General features: G+C 38.7%; 1 protein-coding gene across 1 annotated transcript in view; it reads left to right on the forward strand.

The window, feature by feature from the left end:
- Positions 1 to 11,617: 11,617 nt before the first annotated feature.
- The window catches only part of abcb7 (ATP-binding cassette, sub-family B (MDR/TAP), member 7), a 78,030-nt gene continuing 73,023 nt past the window's right edge, over positions 11,618 to 16,624 (forward strand). The window contains exon 1 of the mRNA XM_034181283.1: positions 11,618 to 11,797. Within this exon, the coding sequence (XP_034037174.1) occupies positions 11,621 to 11,797 (177 nt within the window). The 5' untranslated portion in view covers positions 11,618 to 11,620. The remainder of the gene's footprint in view (positions 11,798 to 16,624) is intronic.

The raw sequence follows: 16,624 nt of genomic DNA on the forward strand, positions 1-16,624 counted from the left end.
AGTTTTCCAATCTGGTTTTAAACCTTTTTAATCTCTCATCTGGAGCAGTGGGCAGGAATCCAGGGGCACAGCTCTGAGTTGGTTTCAGTCTTATTTAACAGGTAGGAGCTTTCATGTTGGTATTGGTGAATTTGTGACACCCCACTTGTGTGTAGGGTGTCATAGGGCTCAGTTCTGGTCCCACTTCTTTTCTGTTTTTAATCTATTACCGTTGGGCCCCATACTTAGAAAACATGGTATTTCTTTCCACTGTTATGCAGATGACAGCCAAAGGAAGGACTCCTACTTTGTGGCACAATTACTTAACTGCTTAGGTGACATTAAGGCATGGTTGGCTCTAAATTTCCTAAGTTTAAATGAGAAAAAACAGAAGTGATGGTTTTTGGTAACAACTCTTTGACCCCTTTCGTAAAACTGGGCTCTCTGGCACAGTATCTCAAGCCAACCATCACAAACGTAGGAATTAAAATAGACTCTGATATGAAGCTTGATAGCCACATTAAGGCGGTAGTTAAGCTTTTTTCATTTTTTTGGAACTAGCCAAAATAAAGCCAGTTCTTCAGAGGCAAGACTTTGAAACAGTAATCCATGCCTTTGTTACCACTTGGCTGGATTACTGTAATGCACTTTATATGGGACTTAGTGGGTCCTCTATTGCTTGCCTTCAACTGGTACAGAATGCTGCTGGGCGGCTTTTAACTGGTGCCTGTAAATATGAGCACATTTCACCTGTTTTAGCCTCACTTCATTGGCTGCCCATTCGTTTTTGGATCCATTTTAAAATTCTTTTAAATCTCTAAATGGACTTGGCCCACCTTATCTCTCTGAGTTGTTACACTTTTATACTTCCATCTGGTCACTCACGTTGGCGGACCAGCTGCTTCTGATGGTGCCTAAAACTAGGTGTAATGAGATGCACAAGACAGATGTAGACTGGGCCCCCACTCTGAAACTTGAGCACTCCAAAATCAAAGTGCAACAGTGGTTCGATCAGCTGAATGTGAATGTTTGAAGGGAAGACAAGCAAGAGCACAGTATTCCAAGATTTCTGCTGGTGCCAACAACTTTGCTGGTACCTTTTACTTCCAGTGACTCTGCGTGAAGATGTTACATGTAAGTTGAGTGTCTTAGCTGATACATTAAAAAAAAATTGTGAATGAACACCTTAAATTACAAATTATTCATATAGATTAATTTTTTATTCACTCAATTATAGTGATATTTTACTGTCTGAAATACATTTTGACCTTGGCATAATTATTTGACAGTTTTATTACAGTAAAAGTTTATTAAAGATTATTATATATTTACTGACTGGTTGGGTGTAGGCTCCCTTTCCAAAAACTTTCAGAACTCATACCTGCTTTTCTATTGATGCAAATACATTGCCGTGAGTTATGAAAAATATGCCCGGGCATTAATTGTTCCTAACTCATGCCTGCATTTCTATTGAAGTACTGATGCAAATCCATTGCTATGGGTTATGAAAAATTCATGCCCGGGCATTATTTTAACTCATAGTAAGCCACTGAAAATCAATAGAAAAGCAGGTATGAGTTATGAAAATTTAACTCCCACTCCAGCAATTGATAGAAATAATGGGATACCAAACAATGAGTGTCTAACATAAGATGATAAATCATTCTTTAAAGTCTTTTTTTATTATTATTGACAGTTACATTGGACCAATCAGAAGACAATGAAGACATTACATCTGAAACCTTGTCATCTGTTGGTGCCGAATCTATCCCTGCCCAGCCCATGAGCGTGGCTCATGAAATTCAAACAGAGATGTCCACTTCTGATATAAATGGCCTTGAGGAAGGACTGAAGGATGCCAATGAACAAATATATAAACTTTGAAAGAAAGTAGGTGACCTTTCCATGAATGAAGATTCATTTTGAAATGACAATGAGAAAGTCAAGTTTTATACTGGCTTACCAAGGTTCAGTGTTCTGATGTGTATATTTAACTTTGTTGCACCTTATATAACAACCACACATAAAAAATATATTGAGTCAATTTCAAGATTTTCTGATTGTACTGATGAGGCTACGTTTAAACACTCCAAAACTTAGCCTATTGTTTTGGAGTCTCCATTTCCACATGCTAGTAGCATTTTTGATCATCGGTTACCAGTCATGGATGTCAGATTGTCATTCTTAATCTTTGGGCCAGAATGGGAAGTGTTACAGAAAACCATGCTGCTTTCATTCAGTCATTTGGAAATAAGGTTGCTGTCATCATAGACTGCTTTGAAGTGTTTATCGACCATCTACACTGTCAGATAGAGCCATGATATGGTCAAATTACAAACACCATAACACTGCAAAATTTCTCATAGGGGTCACCCCACAAGGAGTGATTTCCTTAATCTCAAAAGCATGGGACGGCTGTGTACATGACAAGCATATTAGGGTGATTCTTTAACTACGGGCACTATTGGCCTTGTAAATGTAATTTCCACCACACCATTGCCTTACAATATAAAGTGCCTTGGGGCAACTGTTTGTTGTGATTTGGCGCTATATACATGTGCTCTGATGTTACTGTTTATCTCCATAGAAACTACCCACATAATCTTTCATACAAACTTTTTAAAAGGGACATTATTGTTGTGGTGGAAATTACGGCAATAGTGTGGGACAACTACATTTTGTTTAAAAAAATCACAACAGTTGTATGACATTGAATACCCCAATTATGTTTTGATTATTTTACTGAGATTTTATTCAAAGTTATTTTAAAACATTAGAAAAAACGTTTGTTTACTATTCATTTTTATCATTGAAGATCAAAAGTCTGGGTGTGGGACAAGCACAAAATGGCAATATTTGCATATAATGATGCTGAAAAAAGGTGAAAAAGTCATCACAGACTACTAGGACAAATTTCTTCAAACACTTTCATTGTAAAGATAACTATAAAAGTGTGAAATTTCCCCTTTTTTCTTTTTTTCATAAAATATGACCAAGGGACATAAAAGTGCCCGTAGTCTAAGAATCACCCATTACTGAAAACTGTTCGATATTAACAAATTTGCTTCCTGGAGATTTGGTGCTAACAGATCGAGGATCTGACTTTGCAGACAGTGTTTGTTTCTACTGTGCTAAACTAGCAATACCTGCCTTTACACGTGGTAAAAGTCAACTCTCTACATTAGAAATTGAAGAGACCAGGAAGATAGCAAATGTCAGATTACATGTTGAATGACTGATTGGATTTCTTCGAAGGAAGTACCCAATTTTACAGTTAACTTTGCCTATAGAGACTTATGTATAAGGAAGGACAAGAAGACATACCACTTGACATGATTGTTACAGTTTGCTGTGCCCTGACCAACGTGTGTCCTTCAGTTGTGCCTTTTGAATGAACAATTCTAGCATGAATGTAGGAAAGGACTAATGAAAACAAAAACTTAAGAATTGTATCTATTATTTACAGACTTTATTATTGGAATGTTTTTAGAATGATTTCTGAAATCATGGACTTAACAATACAAAAAAATAGCATCACTCTTGAGCATCAGTATGGTACAGTTAATTGGAATAAATGGAAGTACACAGTTTCCACTTACCATTCAGCAGAGATCAATTGTTACAATTTTTATTGTACTCAACATACATCCATAATGCACTTGTAAACAAATTCCCTCAAGTAGTTTGCAAATGTAAGTTTTTTCCTTGCAAGACTATGCACATGTAGATTTAGATAACTAAGTACAATAACTGAAGTTATTGTACTTGGCCCCACAAATCTTAGAAACATGGTGTCTAACCAGATCCTTACTCTGACCTCTAGTAATACTGTTAGAAATCTTGGAGTCATTTTTGATCAGGATATGTCATTCAAAGCGCATATTAAACAAATATGTAGGACTGCTTTTTTGCATTTACGCAATCTCTCTAAAATTAGAAAGGTCTTGTCTCAGAGTGATGCTGAAAAACTAATTCATGCATTTATTTCCTCTAGGCTGGACTATTGTAATTCATTATTATCAGGTTGTCCTAAAAGTTCCCTGAAAAGCCTTCAGTTAATTCAAAATGCTGCAGCTAGAGTACTGACGGGGACTAGAAGGAGAGAGCATATCTCACCCGTATTGGCCTCTCTTCATTGGCTTCCTGTTAATTCTAGAATAGAATTTAAAATTCTTCTTCTTACTTATAAGGTTTTGAATAATCAGGTCCCATCTTATCTTAGGGACCTCATAGTACCATATCACCCCAATAGAGCGCTTCGCTCTTTGACTGCAGGCTTACTTGTAGTTCCTAGGGTTTGTAAGAGTAGAATGGGAGGCAGAGCCTTCAGCTTTCAGGCTCCTCTCCTGTGGAACCAGCTCCCAATTCGGATCAGGGAGACAGACACCCTCTCTACTTTTAAGATTAAGCTTAAAACTTTCCTTTTTGCTAAAGCTTATAGTTAGGGCTGGATCAGGTGACCCTGAACCATCCCTTAGTTATGCTGCTATAGACTTAGACTGCTGGGGGGTTCCCATGATGCACTGAGTGTTTTTTTTTTTTCTCTTTTTGCTCTGTATGCACCACTCTGCATTTAATCATTAGTGATTGATCTCTGCTCCCCTCCACAGCATGTCTTTTTCTTGGTTCTCTCCCTCAGCCCCAACAGAAGACTGCCCCTCCCTGAGCCTGGTTCTGCTGGAGGTTTCTTCCTGTTAAAAGGGAGTTTTTCCTTCCCACTGTCGCCAAGTGCTTGCTCACGGGGGGTCGTTTTGACCGTTGGGGTTTTTACGTAATTATTGTATGGCCTTGCCTTACAATATAAAGCGCCTTGGGGCAACTGTTTGTTGTGATTTGGCGCTATATAAATAAAATTGATGAAATTGATGATAACCTGAGAGATGACTAGATTATAGTTATGGCAAATGTATTATATTCATTGGACTATGCCTACAAGAAATACAACCCCAATTCCAATGAAGTTGGGTCATTACGTAAAATGTAAATAAAATCAGAATACAATGATTTGCAAATCCTCTTCAACCTATATTCAATTAAATACACCACAAAGACAAGATATTGAATGTTCAAACTGATAAAATATTAGCTCATTTTGAAATGGATGCCTGCAACATGTTTCAAAAAAGCTGGGACAGTGGTATGTTTATCACTTATGTTGTTGATGTATGGCTTTTGCTTTTCATGGTACAGTTTTAACTTGCACTTGTAGATGTAGCGATGAACTGTGTTAACTAACATTGGTTTTCTGAAGTGCTCCTGAGCCCACACAGTAAGATCCTTTACACAATGATGATGATTTTTAATGCAATGCCGCCTGAGGGATCGAAGGTCACGGGCATTCAATGTTGGTTTTCGGCCTTTCCGCTTACGTGTAGAAAGTTCTCTAGATTCTCTGAATCTTCTGATTATATTATGGACTGTAGATGATGGAATCCCTAAATTCCTTGCAACTGAACGTTGAGAAACATTATTCTTAAACTGTTGGACTATTTTTTTCATGCAGTTGTTCACAAAGTGGTGATCCTCGCCCCATCTTTGCTTGTGAACGGCTGAGCCTTTTGGGGATGCTCCTTTTATACCCAATCATGACACTCACCTGTTTCCAATTAGGTGTTTGAGCATTCATCACTTTTCCCAGTCTTTTGTTGCCCCGTCCCAACTTTTTTGAAACGTGTTGGAGGCATCCATTTCAAAATGAGCTAATATTTGCACAAAAACAATAAAGTTTATCAGTTTGAACATTAAATACGAGGTCTATTAGAAAAGTATCCGACCTTATTTAAAAAAAAACATATGGATTTGAATTACATGTGCTTGCGTGAGCCAACCTTGAACCTTCATGCGTGATTTTTTTTCACGCCTGTCGGTTGCGTCATTCGCCTGTGAGCAGGCTTTGAGTGAGGAGTGGTCCACCCCCTCGGTGGATTTTCATTTCCACCTTCGTTTTGGTCTCACAGGACAGCTTTGAGATGGCGTTCAGACAGCTGTCGGTGGTTTTTCAGTCGAGTGATTATCCAAGAAATTGTGGATGTGCCTGGACATGCCAGAACATGTTCTGTGACGCTTCATCACGGCGTTGCTCCGCACGTCTGTCTCAATTTGCCGAAAAAGTGCTGATGTCCACGTCTTTTCACAATTCCTGTGCTAGTCCAGACAACGTCCCGGATAAAACACAGCGTCCAGTTTGGAAATGAACGGCACATTCCACTGTTACAGGAGTTTTTGTCATGGAAATGAACAGACGCTTTGCGCATCACGACAGCAAGCGAGACAAAGAACACCTCCGTTTCGGAGTGCCAGAAGGACAAGCTGGGACATGTCCACCTCTCCACAATTTCTCTGATACTCACTCGACTGGTAAGCACTGAAAGGCATGTCGCGGTGCTGCGACGCGCAAAGCAACTGTTTAGAAATGAAATGGTTGTTCAGCCTGTCGATGGCAGCTGGAGCGCGGCGCGCCCCACAGCTGCTGTGGGCATCCTTAAAGCGACAGTAACATCCCTTAATGTCTTTGAAGCCCATAAAATTTTCACCAAAAACCACCTGAATTTCTCGAATGGTGTCCACATGGATGTGCCTCAGTTTCTAAAAAAAATTTGATCAAGCAAAGCAGCAGTCTCTCAGCCATTTCCCTGACAATGAAAATCCGCCGAGGGGGGTGGACCACTCCTCACTGGCGAATGACGCAACCGACAGGCGTGAAAAAAAAAATCACGCATGCGCATGAAGGTTCAAGGTTGGCACACGCAAGCATACGTGATTCAAATCCATATGGTTTTTTATTTAAAAAATAAGGTCGGATACTTTTCTAATAGACCTCGTATCTTGTCTTTGTGGTGTATTCAACTGAATATAGGTTGAGGATTTGCAAATCATTGTATTCTGTTTTTATTTACATTTTACACAACGTCCCAACTTTATTGGAATTGGGGTTGTAAATGCAGTGTATTTTCATAATTTATTTACCTTTGTGTATTTATTTTTGAAACAATTTAGGAATAACATCACAGTTAAGCACATGTCAATCAATGGTGCAAAATATCAAAAATAAATGGGGGTACACATTATTCTCAGATCATTTTTACATACTGGACGTACAGCGTCAGGTCTCTGGGAAATTACTGCCTTTGTGTGAAGGGATCACTGAAGCTGCCTGGCAGGATGGATGCCTTTTCTCCAGTTTGGTTCAGCTTTTAGAAAATAAATAAACATAATGAGGTTAAAAACTATGCATCCGGATCAGTATGTAATGCAGGGTTAGAACTTAACTTTTGATGGTGGTGATCAAGTGGACCTCTTAACATGTGACTGTTTCAGGTGGTCCAGAGCAAAGCTTGGTGTTCACAGACCACTTTTTTAATGTAAAGTTTGCATTTCTATCTATTTTTATTTATATCAAATTATTGCAAAAATACTATTTTACACCAAATTCATAAAATACATCAAGATCAGTGTAACTTGAGAGTTACGAGAACCAACCTCTGTGAAGAAGGTCATCTTCTGTTCCTGGTCTGGTTTGATGTTAAGGCGACCACTCTCTGACTCTCCTCAGTACTGCTGGTAACTTCAGATGGTTGTCTAGGTCCTGCTTCTTCTTGTGGGCTGAGGAGATGTCCACACACCGTAATTCCGTGTATGGAACCTAAAATAGAGACATTATATACAGCTGACAATTAGGGGATAAGATAAGAAAAACTTTATTGATCTCACAGAGGAGAAATTCACATGTTACGTCAGCTCTTAAAAAACACACAAGATGGGTGCAAGAAGAGGAAAATGTTCATCAAACAGCGTGTGCAAGGATAAGCAATAATAGTAATACTTGTGACAGTACAAGACATAAGAAAATGAGGTAGAAATAGAATATATATATATATTTGTGTTCTCCACTCAGATTGCAATAGCCAATTACAGCTTAGCCTTTCTGTCCATCATTTACCTGTATTTTGGCATGCTTGGAGCCAGAAAGTTATGTTGGATCCTTAAGGATCCAAAAAGGCTAGGACCAAAAGTTATATTGGATCGGTTCCCACTGACCAATACCGTTAGAGCTTACTGCCAACAGCTAGCCAATCAGAGCGCGGCATACGAAGGTCTGGAACTAGCTGACAGATGCTGGTTGAAAAAATGGCAACAAACATGTCAACAACAGCAGAAAATCGTCTGCCAGCGAGGTTTGCTGAGTTCACAGAGGAGGAACTGGTGGAAATATTGAACTACAAGGATGCCAAAAACACTAAGAAGGTAGACAAGCACACTACTGATGTTTTAGAAGCGTTCATCGTATCAGAATCAATCATATGCTGTTCACAACAAAATAAAATGATCTAATTTACTTGACTCTTTGTTGTTTGCTTAATTTGGGAGGGGGGTGGAGAACATAATTGATGGATGGCAAGTCATCCAACATAGTTGGATTAGTTATATTGAAAAGTTGAAGAAAAGTTATATTGGACGATAAGCTGAAGAAAAGTTGAAGAAATATTTTCCAGTATTTCTCTATGTTGGACTCCTTACCATCCATTATTTGTGTGTATATATATATATATATATATATATATATATACACACACACACACACACACACACATATATACATATACACACGCATACACATACTTATACACATATAAACATGATTGGGATTGAAAAAGCGATAGGAGCATCTTATTTACAATATGTGAAATGGAGTTTAGGTGTGGTAAGGTGACATTAGTGCAGGGATTTGTAAACGAGCTGTTATTGCACATGATTTGCGGACATATTATTGCATGTGGTTATTTCACAGTGTTATTGTACAGTCTGACAGCAGCAGGGAAGAACGACCTGCAGTATCGTTCCTTCTTGCACTGAGGGTGCCTCAGCCTGTCACTGAACGCGCTGTTCAGCTCCACTACAGTCCGGTGCAGAGGGTGAGAGGAGTTGTTCATGATGGATTTGAACTTGGTTAACACCCTCCTCTCAGCCACCTCCTCCAGAGGACAGCCCAAGACAGAGCTGGACTTCCTGACCAGCTTATTCAGTCTCTTTCTCTCCCGCTCTATGCTGCCCGGGACCCACCAGACAACAGCATAGAGGAGAGCAGAGGCTACAACAGAGTCGTAGAAGGTCTTGAGCAGAGGCCTGCTCACTCCAAAGGATCTCAGTCTCCTCATGAGGTGGAGGCAACTCAGGCCTTTTTTGTACAGGGCGTCGGTGTTGAGTACAGTCCAGTTTGCTGTTGAGGGATTTGTCAATCATATCAATAATATTCAGCAAACTAAACTAATTTTGTAATGGAGGAAGGGGGACCTGTTGCGGTTCCAAAATCAGTAATGATCATCATTTTTGATGATTATCAGAAATGATCAGAAATAGTCATTTTCCCGTTACACGCCCTTGGAAACAGCATAACGGCCCAACTGCAGCGTAATTTTTTCATGCTATAATGCTGGTGACAACCGTGAAATAAATTTTGAGCTTACCTGCTTCAATGATGGTGGCAGTACCCACTGCCAACTCTTGTCTGTGCACGTCTGCTGATCCCTCATCCTGCTCCCTGCTGCAAGCGCAAACAGCACGGCACGCACGTGACTGCAAACTTCACTCAATCTATAAACAAATTGTTGATCATATATATAACAATGATTATGTAACAAATTTCAACTGTAAAGTGGTAGTACAACACACTAAGTACAACAGTTACACATATCAATGTTACATTTAATCTTCACACGATGACCTGCCTTTTTCCCTTGTCCAAAGTTCACATTTACTGTCTATTCAGATAAACAAATGAATGAATAAAGGGACAAACCAACCAACAATAGATAAATAAAAACTTACCCAGCGATGCAATCACAGTGTGCTGTCACCACCTCCCCATGTTCTTCCAACAACACCCACGGCTTTAGTGAGGTTTCATTTGATCTGTGAGAATGGTTGAACTAAGAAATAAAATTAATGAAATAATTATTAAAAATAAATAAAAAATAATCACCAAATAGCTCATTAAGTGAATTATAATGAAAACATTTGCAGGTATAACATAAATCATAAAATATGGGTTAGTTTCAATAACATTTTTTCCATGAGTTTCTGTACTAGGTCCTAGCCTATATTCATTTACTCTGATTACACAAATTTTCTCTAATAAAATAAAAATAAAAAAATCGCCACTACGATGTGCATGTACTTACCCTGGCCAATAGAATCTTTCTCTGGCACTTTCACAGTGATGTTCCGAACCCAACCAGACACAAAAAAAATTGTACGCTGAAAGGCTTTTGTATGCTTTCATTTGTCTACCTGTTACAAAGCTGGTCGTCAAAACTAAATAATTAACAACAGCTGTATAGTTTATGACAGCCACAGCCGCACATCGTCTGGGAAATCGGGAGGATCATGGGAAATATGACGTCAGTCGCAATCGAAGAGTAGAAAAACCACACGAACGAACATTATACTACCATAATGTATTTTTCATGCTTTTCATTACGTTAATGAGAGACGGCATGCATGAGACCATGAAAACTTATATATATATTTAAATATATTTAATCTAGAATTTGTAATCATAATTCATTCAAAAAAGGCAATTACCTTTTCTTTTTAATTACGTCATAGAATGTGCGTATTTGAAGAAGAAAATGAAAATTCAAATTGGATGATTAAATTTAAATTTTATTTTACAAGTCAAATAATGCACCCACGGTTTGAAAATGAATAAAGACTTCTGCTATTGCTTTTACATTTTAAAATTAGCTTTTTCATTTGAATTATGATCACCAGATGCTTCTGTAAGTGGGAGTATAAAAAATACTGGGGAAAAAAAATCCCTTCATCCTCAAAACAGCAGTAAGGATTGCAAGAACACTTTTACATCTAATCCCTCAAACACCATTTAACCTCCAAACCGAGAGAGGCAGCATTACACCTTCTGGCGCCGACTCATTTTTTTTTTCAAACTTTATTTTAACCATAAACGAACAAAAGACACGGCCACAATGGGGCAGCAATGCACTAACCGTGTCTAGCCTGCCGACAACCAAGAAGAAGAAGAAGAAGAAGAAGAAGAAGACACGGCCACAAAAGAGATAGAAAAGACAAATAAAACAAACTGTACAATAACAAAAGTAAAGGGATTCTTTAACATTAATTCTCTTTAAAACGTTCCTTATAGAGATTGATAGTTTCATGAAATTTGATCTTAATACTGATAATATATTGGTTCAATTTTTTTTTTTTTATTTATTTGTCTTTTATGTTAGCACCAAGTACCGCAGCAATTTCCCAATGTTGTGAACCTGTTCACTCATATGGCAATAAAACCTTTCTGATTCGGATTCTGATTTTGATTCTGAAATTCAGGCAGAAGTCCGTGTAAATTGGGGTCCTTGTGGAATTTTCCAAACGATATTAAAAGGTTGGTAATGTATTCAATGCTTCTCTCTTGACGAACAAAATATGTAATAACAGATTTACAATCAATGACAATAGGGTGTCTGGTTTTACACAAGATATATTTTCAAATTTAGTCCAAAATGAGATAGAGTGAATGCAATGATAGAATAAGTGTACTTTAGTTTCAGATTAATCATTACTGAAGTTAAACTCAACTCGAGACCACAAACAGAACAGAAGTGACGAAACAGGTTGCGTCATGCTGACGACGAACTTCTTTACCAACATGGCGCTCTTGTTTGTTCCGCTTAAATGTGGGTTTAGGTTTCAAAGACGAAAATTAGCGTTTTTGCTTCGTCAGACGAGTTCATATCATATTTTGAGTAGAAGTGCAAATGAAAACGTGACGGACCATAAAAGACAAAGTAAATATGTGGTAAGTAATGTGTCGGTTGATAAGGACGCTGTGAGGTAGTCACCACACACAAGGACGCAGACGTAACTAAATAACTAACTTAACTTTAAGCCTTAAATAAGTTAAAAGCTGCTGTTAAGCGATGTCATCAATCAACCAGACGCTGTACTTGTCAGCAAAGAGACGTAGATAAGTTATTTATCCAGCCCTAAACTTTAAAACCAATGCTAATTGTGTTAACTAGTTTAGCATCCGGTCTGGACTCTCCTCGAGTTTTACACTGCAGATTTAAGCAAGGAGGAGGAGACTAGTTTTTAAACGACATATAACGGGCTCACTGCTGCCTGGGTCAAAAAGTACACATTGTAAGAGTTTCTGTTTTTTTGTCCCAGATTTGCTAAGTGAAGTAAGCAGTGGGCGCGTGTTTTACATTATCAGTAGAACAGTGCGCGCTGTGAGATAAGACGAGTTAAGACTGCCCCCCTGCTGCCCCTCAAACCGTCATGTTTACTACACCCGCTTCTCTTGGTTTGTCTCTGGATCATTCCATAGTATGAATTCAACAAGTGGCTCCCAGGTCATGGTCTCAGATTTGCTTTGGTTTCATACATTTTGTAAATTATGGGGTCGAAGTCCTTCGGCCTCGGGGCTGATACGGATACATCGGGGCATGATACAGGGCGTGATACATGAACAGGCATATATATACAGACAGTTGCCCAGTTCCAGATCACCTTTTTTTTAAAGTCCCGCAATATGGAGCCATAATGCAACTGAATGTCCTTTATTGTGTGTTCTTGTATTGGGTATTTAGATGTTATCTAGCTGAAAAAGTCTGGATGGGGTAGCCCTTCTACTTAAAGTGTGAAGCCACATTATGTGTGGTGCAAATATTTGCTGGAAATGGATCACTTTGCTGGTTGTGGATCACGACACTCTGTGTCACTTTGGGGGCATTCCTGGCATCTGGCTGGAGCCCTTTAAATACAGAATGATACACACTCTGCCCGAGAATGTGTTTTGAACACAAAATGATATAAATTATACTTATTAAATGAGAATTTACTTAGTTTTGAAAGGCACAGTTATATGTTTTTACAAGCAAAAAATAAAGTGTGGAGGTGAGATTTCTCTCGAATTAAAAAGTAAAAGCCCCCACATTCATGCTCATTCGTGATGTAGAGATGACCCCCAAAGTACACATGGCTCACAAGTACTGACACAAGCCTGCTGCTTCAGTGATCCACAACCGGCAAATTTTCGCGTCGGAGATAAATGCCTGCAGCAATTAAAGAGCAAGACATAACACAGACATTTTCTACCCAAGTAAGTAAGTATTTTCCCACTCTAGAACCAAAAACACCGAATGGCTAACTCACCTTTGCTACGTCTTAGAGATCATTACTTTCAAACTTGCAGGAATGAGTGAGTGAGTAAAATGCGCGCACACCGCAGACACCAGATGTTTTGATTCCTCTGCTGATCACAAGGATGGCTGGATCCGGTCAAGTTTGTGGTCGTTTGTAGACAAAACATCAATCTTTCCTTTGGTACCAAGTATTAGCTTATTCGCTCTGATTACGAGAAACGGCGGCGCAAATACTACAGCGGTGATCCGGAACTGGCAGTGATCCGGAATTGGGCAAGTTACTGTGTGTGTGTGTGTGTGTGTGTGTGTGTATATATATATATATATATATATATATATATATATATATATATATATATATATATATATATATATATATATATATATATATATATATATATATATATTCACGTCGGCAGTAATGACACCCGGTTACGCCAATCGGAGGTCACTAAAATTAAATCGGTGTGTAACTTTGCAAAAACAATGTCGGACTCTGTAGTTTTCTCTGGGCCCCTCCCCAATCGGACCGGGAGTGACATGTTTAGCCGCATGTTCTCCTTGAATTGCTGGCTGTCTGAGTGGTGTCCAAAAAATGAGGTGGGCTTCATAGATAATTGGCAAAGCTTCTGGGGAAAACCTGGTCTTGTTAGGAGAGACGGCATCCATCCCACTTTGGATGGAGCAGCTCTCATTTCTAGAAATCTGGCCAATTTTCTTAAATCCTCCAAACCGTGACTATCCAGGGTTGGGACCAGGAAGCAGAGTTGTAGTCTTACACACCTCTCTGCAGCTTCTCTCCCCCTGCCATCCCCTCATTACCCCATCCCCGTAGAGACGGTGCCTGCTCCCAGACCACCAATAACCAGCAAAAATCTATTTAAGCATAAAAATTCAAAAAGAAAAAATAATATAGCACCTTCAACTGCACCACAGACTAAAACAGTTAAATGTGGTCTATTAAACATTAGGTCTCTCTCTTCTAAGTCCCTGTTGGTAAATGATATAATAATTGATCAACATATTGATTTATTCTGCCTTACAGAAACCTGGTTACAGCAGGATGAATATGTTAGTTTAAATGAGTCAACACCCCCGAGTCACACTAACTGTCAGAATGCTCGTAGCACGGGCCGGGGCGGAGGATTAGCAGCAATCTTCCATTCCAGCTTATTAATTAATCAAAAACCCAGACAGAGCTTTAATTCATTTGAAAGCTTGACTCTTAGTCTTGTCCATCCAAATTGGAAGTCCCAAAAACCAGTTTTATTTGTTACTATCTATCGTCCACCTGGTCGTTACTGTGAGTTTCTCTGTGAATTTTCAGACCTTTTGTCTGACTTAGTGCTTAGCTCAGATAAGATAATTATAGTGGTCAATTTTAACATCCACACAGATGCTGAGAATGACAGCCTCAACACTGCATTTAATCTATTATTAGACTCTATTGGCTTTGCTCAAAAAGTAAATGAGTCCACCCACCACTTTAATCATATCTTAGATCTTGTTCTGACTTATGGTATGGAAATAGAAGACTTAACAGTATTCCCTGAAAACTCCCTTCTGTCTGATCATTTCTTAATAACATTTACATTTACTCTGATGGACTACCCAGCAGTGGGGAATAAGTTTCATTACACTAGAAGTCTTTCAGAAAGCGCTGTAACTAGGTTTAAGGATATGATTCCTTCTTTATGTTCTCTAATGCCATATACCAACACAGTGCAGAGTAGCTACCTAAACTCTGTAAGTGAGATAGAGTATCTCGTCAATAGTTTTACATCCTCATTGAAGACAACTTTGGATGCTGTAGCTCCTCTAAAAAAGAGAGCTTTAAATCAGAAGTGCCTGACTCCGTGGTATAACTCACAAACTCGTAGCTTAAAGCAGATAACCCGTACGTTGGAGAGGAAATGGCGTCTCACTAACTTAGAAGATCTTCACTTAGCCTGGAAAAAGAGTCTGTTGCTCTATAAAAAAGCCCTCCGTAAAGCTAGGACATCTTCTACTCATCACTAATTGAAGAAAATAAGAACAACCCCAGGTTTCCTTTCAGCACTGTAGCCAGGCTGACAAAGAGTCAGAGCTCTATTGAGCTGAGTATTCCATTAACTTTAACTAGTAATGACTTCATGACTTTCTTTGCTAACAAAATTTTAACTATTAGAGAAAAAAATTACTCATAACCATCCCAAAGACGTATCGTTATCTTTGGCTGCTTTCAGTGATGCCGGTATTTGGTTAGACTCTTTCTCTCCGATTGTTCTGCCTGAGTTATTTTCATTAGTTACTTCATCCAAACCATCAACATGTTTATTAGACCCCATTCCTACCAGGCTGCTCAAGGAAGCCCTACCATTATTTAATGCTTCGATCTTAAATATGATCAATCTATCTTTGTTAGTTGGCTATGTACCACAGGCTTTTAAGGTGGCAGTAATTAAACCATTACTTAAAGCCATCACTTGACCCAGCTATCTTAGCTAATTATAGGCCAATCTCCAACCTTCCTTTTCTCTCAAAAATTCTTGAAAGGGTAGTTGTAAAACAGCTAACTGATCATCTGCAGAGGAATGGTCTATTTGAAGAGTTTCAGTCAGGTGTTAGAATTCATCATAGTACAGAAACAGCATTAGTGAAGGTTACAAATGATCTTCTTATGGCCTCAGACAGTGGACTCATCTCTGTGCTTGTTCTGTTAGACCTCAGTGCTGCTTTTGATACTGTTGACCATAAAATTTTATTACAGAGATTAGAGCATGCCATAGGTATTAAAGGCACTGTGCTGCGGTGGTTTGAATCATATTTGTCTAATAGATTACAATTTGTTCATGTAAATGGGGAATCTTCTTCACAGACTAAAGTTAATTATGGAGTTCCACAAGGTTCTGTGCTAGGACCAATTTTATTCACTTTATACATGCTTCCCTTAGGCAGTATTATTAGACGGTATTGCTTAAATTTTCATTGTTACGCAGATGATACCCAGCTTTATCTATCCATGAAGCCAGAGGACACACACCAATTAGCTAAACTGCAGGATTGTCTTACAGACATAAAGACATGGATGACCTCTAATTTCCTGCTTTTAAACTCAGATAAAACTGAAGTTATTGTACTTGGCCCCACAAATCTTAGAAACATGGTGTCTAACCAGATCCTTACTGTGGATGGCATTACCCTGACCTCTAGTAATACTGTGAGAAATCTTGGAGTCATTTTTGATCAGGATATGTCATTCAAAGCGCATATTAAACAAATATGTAGGACTGCTTTTTTGCATTTACGCAATATCTCTAAAATCAGAAAGGTCTTGTCTCAGAGTGATGCTGAAAAACTAATTCATGCATTTATTTCCTCTAGGCTGGACTATTGTAATTCATTACTATCAGGTTGTCCTAAAAGTTCCCTAAAAAGCCTTCAGTTAATTCAAAATGCTGCAGCTAGAGTACTGACGGGGACTAGAAGGAGAGAGCATA

The sequence above is a fragment of the Thalassophryne amazonica genome, chromosome 11 (assembly GCF_902500255.1).
Source record: "Thalassophryne amazonica chromosome 11, fThaAma1.1, whole genome shotgun sequence".
In the NCBI taxonomy this organism is placed as follows: domain Eukaryota; kingdom Metazoa; phylum Chordata; class Actinopteri; order Batrachoidiformes; family Batrachoididae; genus Thalassophryne; species Thalassophryne amazonica.